Source organism: Trifolium pratense, linkage group LG7, assembly GCF_020283565.1.
Source record: "Trifolium pratense cultivar HEN17-A07 linkage group LG7, ARS_RC_1.1, whole genome shotgun sequence".
Taxonomy (NCBI): Eukaryota; Viridiplantae; Streptophyta; class Magnoliopsida; order Fabales; family Fabaceae; genus Trifolium; species Trifolium pratense.
In genome coordinates, this window is record NC_060065.1 from 9,736,881 (window position 1) to 9,743,866 (window position 6,986).

A 6,986-nucleotide genomic window follows, 5' to 3' on the forward strand; every position below is an offset into this window, starting at 1 on the left:
TAAACAATACATCAAGTGGATGGTGGGTTGGATATATCAAGAAGAGGAAAGATACAAATTGGATTTGGATAGCTTGAATTTGTACTGCAGAATACAAATTGACCTTTTGTTTTGTTCAAAGAACGTGCAAGTAGTATAAGTGTATGTTTGGTTTCAATTCTGGAGCATCCAGAATTGATTCTGGACGTGTAGAATTGATTCTGACTTGTTTAGTTTCTCAAAAGTAGAATTGATTCTGCCTCCAGAATTGATTCTACTTGAAGCTAGAAATCGTAGCTTCTGATTCTAGAATTGATTTTTACACTCAAATTTTTTGTTCAACTCACTTTTTCATGAATATATCCAAACATAAACCACTTCAGCTTAAAATCAATTTTGGCCAGAATCAATTTTACAGAATCAATTCTGCCAAAATCAATTCTCTCCGCCGCAGAACCAAACACACGCTAAATGGGACAGCGTGACTAGTTTGGATCCTCGTGCTGATTCGGTGGTCCCCTTCCCCTCTCTCATTTTCCTCCTTATTTAAGGGTGAAAATTCATAGAGAAGGAAAAAAAAATTAGAAGAGGAAAAAAAAAATGAATGAATGATTGAGATTGGTGCTGAATGAAAGCATGAGAAAATCAAAATTCCACAGATTTATAGATGAAATGGGACGGTGACAAGTTTATTTTTTACTATATTATTTTAACAATGATTAATTTTTGTTGAAAAATTTAGCAGATATACAAGTGTGTTTTTGTTCTCTCCCCTAACCAAATGTTTTTTATATAAAAAAAAAATGGTCGACCTCCTAACTACTTCTTTTTTTACGCACTAACCACTTATTTAAGGGATAAAAAATTCTTAACACTTAGAACAATTTATTATTGGTGAGTCGGTGACAAGTTTTTATTTTTAAAACAATAAACAATGTTATCAAGTGGATGGTGGGGTGGGATATATCGGGAAGAGGGATTTGTCATTATATACTTCATCTAGATTTAATTTTTAAATTCATTAGATAACTAATGTATTTGATCTATAGTTAAGGTCGAAATAAGTATTATTTTTATAATTTTTTGTTTGGTCAAGTAGTCTATCAGCTAACGAGAGTTTGTGGAATATTCTTGAATATTTTAAATAGTAGTTTTTTATAAAAATCTGTGGAGTTAATGTATTGAACTTTTTTTAATAGTAAAAAAAATTAAATAGAATTCTTATTAAGTATCCCGGAGGCACTCTTAGACAAATATCTAAAACAATTATACATAATTGTGAAATTTCAAATTTAAGTCCAGAAAAAAATGTTGCGCTTTATAATATTGACAATGACCATCTAGCTAGTTATTACATGTTCTCTTCAGGTATTTCTAATTGTCATTTTATATTTAATAGTACATGTTAAATAAAATTAAGGATTAAATATGTTTTTGGTCCTTATAAAATGGTGACTTCTAAATTTAGTCCTTACTTAAGATTACTTTTATTAAATTATTTTTTATAATACTTTTAACTATTTATCATCTTATTTGACTTATTTATCTTGTTACAATAAATAGTTAATAGTAATTATTTTGTGACTTCTAATATAATGTAATAGTTAAAAAAAAAAAATTCTCAATATACAATATTTAAAGGCCAAATTATAGTTTTGCCCTTAAATTAATTTTAAGTTTCATTTTGATCCCATAAATTACAAATATTAAGATATTTTGATCTTCTAATAGGAGTACTATAAAATTGACTAAAGTTTATAACTTAACAAATCAAAGTGTCTACTATTCATAACTCAAGGGTCTAAAATACAGAAAATAAACATATAGCTAGAACGAAATTGTAAAATATTTGTAACTTAATGGATTAAAATGAAATAAAAACAACTTAAGGGACTCAAAACTAACATAAAATTAATTTAAGGACAAAAAATATAATTTATCCATAATTAAAAAAAATTTGGTACATATTTAGCCATAATTAAATTATGAGAAGTTTATGTACCAAAAAAAATTATGGAACTTTTTATAATTAAATGAGTTTAACGCTTATCTTCAATTTGGTGACGCATTTTCGTAACAGGTTACTGATTAAAGACAATTTTTTTTTTGATAAGCAAAAAATTGTATTAATAAGGAGTACAAGAAGTACTCAAATCCTTACAATACAATGAAATTCCTCAAATGCTAAGAATACATTCTAAAGGATTAACACACCAGTCATAGTACGAATAGGAGCAATCTCTACCCGACCGACCAATAAACCAAAACCACGAAATGAACTTAATTTGATCTACCAACTGATTACAATCAAATATAGTACCCCTAAAAATGATGTTATTCCGTACCCTCCAAGTACACCAAGTGGTTGCTAGCCATATCAAATGTTTCACTTTCGATCCCTTTTTCGATTTAACAATATCACCAAAGAAATTAAAATGCTTCCATCCTTCCTCATAATGATGATACGCACAGCCTACCCATTGATAGATACTTTTCCACACTTGTTGCATCAAGTGTGACTGGATGTCGTGGATTGGAAACAACTCTGTATTTTTTTATCGAGTGTTTATTTGAATTATACAAAATATTTGGTAACTGAAATAAAATATTGAAAATTAAATATATAATATGCATACCGGTACACTTTCTTTCAAGTGTACCGGTGAAGAAATCGAACCGGCCCACTTCAAAAAAGTGTACCGGTATGTAAAAAAGTGTACACTTACTTTTCCTAAAACTCCAAACTCACACCGGTACACTTTGTTTGACTAGGGTAAATAATGTTTTTTTTTTTTTTTTTTTTCAGTTTTACATTATATATGAGGGTATATTTGTCATTTCAAATATGATTGTTGGGTTAAAGTGAAGATTGTTGGGGTAGAAAAAAAAATTCTATAAACTGCCATCATTTAAATTGGACTGATTTTGCCTGACTACATCCTCGGTTTGTTCGGGTGTCAGATTGTACGAGTGTCGAGTTGAACGAGTCGGTTATTACGAGTTAGATTAAAACTTTGTTTGTATCTAAAACTCTTCCATTATATAAAAATTCCTAATTTTCGAATAGTTCAATACATCATACACAATGCAACAAAAGATAGACGAACTAAATTAAAAAAACAAAGAAGAAGGATCCAGTAGAAGATAATTAGAAATTAAAATAGATCTAGAATATATATTAGAATATCTTTCGCATCTTCTTCATCAACATATTATAATTTATAAGCTTTGTAAAATATAACATTTCTTTCTTATATCAAAATATGGATAAAAACAACAAAGAGAAGAGTATATGAGATTGTTGACCCGAGACCCAACCTGTGTTAAGAGTCTCACATCAGTTGCGAGATGACCTGAATATGTGTTTATAAGGAAGAGACAATCCTCACCTTACAAGCCGGTTTTGTAAGATGAGTTAGACCCAATATCAAAATCTAATATGGTATTGGAGTTTCTCCACAATCCGCTGGGCCAATTGTTATCAGGTTTCCGCCTTCGGGCCACCCACTGTTTATATTCACGTACCAAGCCCAATAGTGTTGGGCCGTGTGAAGAGATGTGTTAAGAGTCTCAAGGGATTCTAATAATCAGAAGTTCGACCCCGATATTCCCCTTTGTTAATAAGTAAAATTACTTTATGATAAGTCTGTTGCACTCTCTTGTTAATAAGTAAAATTAATTTTTAGAAAGATTTATATCACTTGTGCTATCACATAAGATTGAAGGGGGTAAAGATCTATTAGCCTTTTTTTTTTTTTTTCTTTTTTTTTTTTTTTTAAATTTTGTATTTCACTCTCCTCGTAGTACTCATCTCAACAAAACATAATTGCAAACGGCTCACGGCGGTGACGATAGCACCTCATGGGAGTATCAATTTTATAATACAAATACTAAACATAATGCCGAACAAAATTTCATTTGTATCAATTCTATTAATTCCAATACAAAATTTCTCAAACTTTTCTTTCCCCTATCACTTATATCATGATTTCTTTGATTAATGTCGAATAGACTCGCTGAGGTGAGAGTCGAGATTCTCTCTCAACCAAACGACCGTTGTTTGTTGCGGCAATACTTGTGATACATGACATACTGACAGTACATGGTGGAATCGGTGGAAGCTTTCTACCCCGTGACATAGGCGTAGACCGTTGAGGTGACTTTGTCTTGCCGAACTTTGCTAGATAGACAAACTAATTGAGTGTTTGTCTCCGTTGCTTTGTATAACATATGGATGATAATGCCATGACAATTGCGGCCTTCATGTCTCGTTTGGAGCTGTTTCTTCTAAATGGGTATACAAATGGAGTAACACAATTTGGTTCTCAACCCCATGGCGTGAACACCCATCGCGAGCTGGATGTTCTACTTGATGTACTATGCTGATAGAGCTCTTGATGATTATCCTCGTCGAAGTTTAGCCTAAGTTCCCGGGAAGTTATCATTTAGCGACGAATTAGAGGCCGACTTATTTCGTGACCAATTTAAAAATTAGCATGGATCGAGTAGAAAACTAAATTAGTCCTACATCAAGATTTTTTACTACTATAAACATGGAGTAGTAAACTCCTTAACTAAGGTTTGAAATATGATTTTTGAATGAGTAGGCCAAAACTCTTTAACTGTATCATGTACAAGTAAAAAAAAAAGAAAAAAGAAACGAAAATGGGAGATAACATGTTAACAAACCAGAGACCAATTTTATAGGAATGACGTATGTAGTATTATTTTTTCTGCTTTACAATCACATGAATATATTTCAATAAATACACAATGAAAAAACAAAATTCAAAATCAAAACAAAAACATATGAGACTCTTTCACACTTAGACAGAATTTGATACTAATTTAGAACCATTCACAAATGCTCTTGTAACTAATTGCACAGTTAAATGTGGACTCCTATGCACAAAAGCTTCAAATTTAGGAGAAGAAACCATATACTCAATATTTTTAACTAAGAAATTAAAAGTTGTCTCCTTCAAATTGTTGTTTGAACAAGTATCAGCAATCTCTAATGTCTCAAATGCATTAGAAGTGCTAAGTGAATTGAATAAGTATCTTTCACAATATTTCATCAAGTGTGGAATAATGTACTTATCAGCTGCTTGTGATAAAGCATATACATGTTTCTCCAATTTTTCCAAAGGTAATGTCCCACCATAGAGAAACTCTAGAAGAGATTCTAGTTCTTCATGGTTCAAATCAGGTATTGTTATTGTGTTACAAGTTGGTGCAGCTTTACATTCATCACATTCTAGCATGTTCTTAAAAATTTCTGATCTTGCAGCCTATATTATAACATATATATATATATATATATATATATATATATACTCATTAGATATATACAAAACTCAAATTTCTTTTTTTGACAAAATACAAAAAAGGGTATACTTGAAAGTTTCTTTATATATTGACATAAGCATTAAAGTCAAAAAGCTTTGCAGTCATGTAGTTGGTACAGTTAAGACTGTCCGATCAAGATTAGATAGTTCAGATTTCAACCTCAAATTTTATTAAATAAAAAAATAAAAAATTTATTTAAGATCTAAACCGTCTGATATTGATTGAACGGTTCACAATTGATGACCGCACCTAACTGCTTCAATTAGTGATTAAATTTAATATGTTTCCGCATTTGTAAGATTATTTGGAATACTTTACGAAAACAACTTACGATGTTTCACTTATTTCAGTAAGCTCCTCAGAATAGGTTATGAAAATAACTTATGAAATTTATTTAAAAACAGTTTGTTCAACTTTAATTTTTATCTTTTGCCATAGAAATAATTTAAGCATGAGCACTTATACTATAAGTGCTTACCTGTACTGCTCATCCAAACATGGCCAAAGAATAATCAAAATTTTTAAAGAATAGTTATGGAAAATATATAATAGGAAAAACAATAAGAACTCACCAAAACAGATTTATGTGCAGGTATAGGTGGACCATGATTGCCTGGAGTTATCAATATATCTGTGTGAATCTGCTCTTTGAAGGCATCAACAAAGCCTCTAAGAAAAGCCAAATCTTGTTTTTGTTGATTAAATTGGTCTATTTGTTCTGAACACCATCTTATACAATCATCAAGTGACTGCAGTGGAAAAATTATATTGTTCATGATTACCTCTTTCTGATTATAAACTTTTTAAAAATCAATAATATGAATCATGAAAAGAATTAGAGCTTGCCTTACTCGAATTTCGCGGCGAAACTGGAGAACCATTTGGATTCGTGATTGCTTTTGCTTTCTCACTTTCAAGATTATTCATCATGTTGATTATGCTCCTAACTCCTTCATAACATGCACCACATATTGTATTCCTTGGTGGCCTTAATATCAATGGCATAGTTGTGCACACACAACAATCCATTCTTGCTTCTTAGAATTTCCCTCCTCTGCTTTCTTGAATCACACAATAATATTGAAGAAGGAATTGAAGGAGATAATATACATATATGTTTCTTCTGAACTTGTTATATATATATATAAATATTTAGTTGCCACCTACCTTTATTGTTTAGTGTTTACTATATAATATGTTCCCCTTTTTTTCAAAAATAAATATATAATATATGATCCTTTGACCCTATTAGAAATGATTCATGTCTCATGTCCAATTAATTTAGTTAAAATACATCATTAATTATGACATTATCCTTTATTAATAGCTTGCATATATTTCATTATCCTTTATTAATAGCCGACCCAAAAATACTTACATGAGATGACGCGGATCTCTTCTAACTTAACCAAAATTTTTGGTTCGATCATTGACTTGAGCATGCAACAGAGTTAAAACTTTTAAGGAGAATTTGTCATCCATTTGAGTTTCACAAGACTAAAGGGATGACTCTCTGTAGTTGCGTGCAGATGATACCTGATTTATTGGAGAGAAAAAAAAAAAAGAAGTAGGCTGGATGTAACCACGTAACAATATTTAGATCTCCAATCATTATCTTTTTGTTGATTTTTTTTATAGAAATTAAATATTAGATGAAA

At 30.5% G+C, this 6,986-nt stretch overlaps 1 protein-coding gene across 2 annotated transcripts; it reads right to left on the reverse strand.

Moving 5' to 3' along the window:
* Positions 1 to 4,659: 4,659 nt before the first annotated feature.
* On the reverse strand, positions 4,660 to 6,520 carry LOC123894855 (BTB/POZ domain-containing protein At3g56230). Of its 2 annotated transcripts, none has more exons than XM_045944935.1 (3): positions 6,175 to 6,520; positions 5,901 to 6,077; positions 4,660 to 5,270 (listed from the first exon to the last, which is right to left on the reverse strand). In XM_045944935.1, the coding sequence occupies exons 1-3, from the start codon at positions 6,355 to 6,357 to the stop codon at positions 4,806 to 4,808; spliced, it is 825 nt and encodes a 274-aa protein (XP_045800891.1). In that variant the 5' UTR covers positions 6,358 to 6,520; the 3' UTR covers positions 4,660 to 4,805. The 2 variants fall into 2 exon arrangements, with proteins under 2 accessions (XP_045800891.1, XP_045800892.1); XM_045944936.1 differs by having other exon boundaries at positions 6,180 to 6,345.
* Between the last annotated feature and the right edge of the window lie 466 nt (positions 6,521 to 6,986).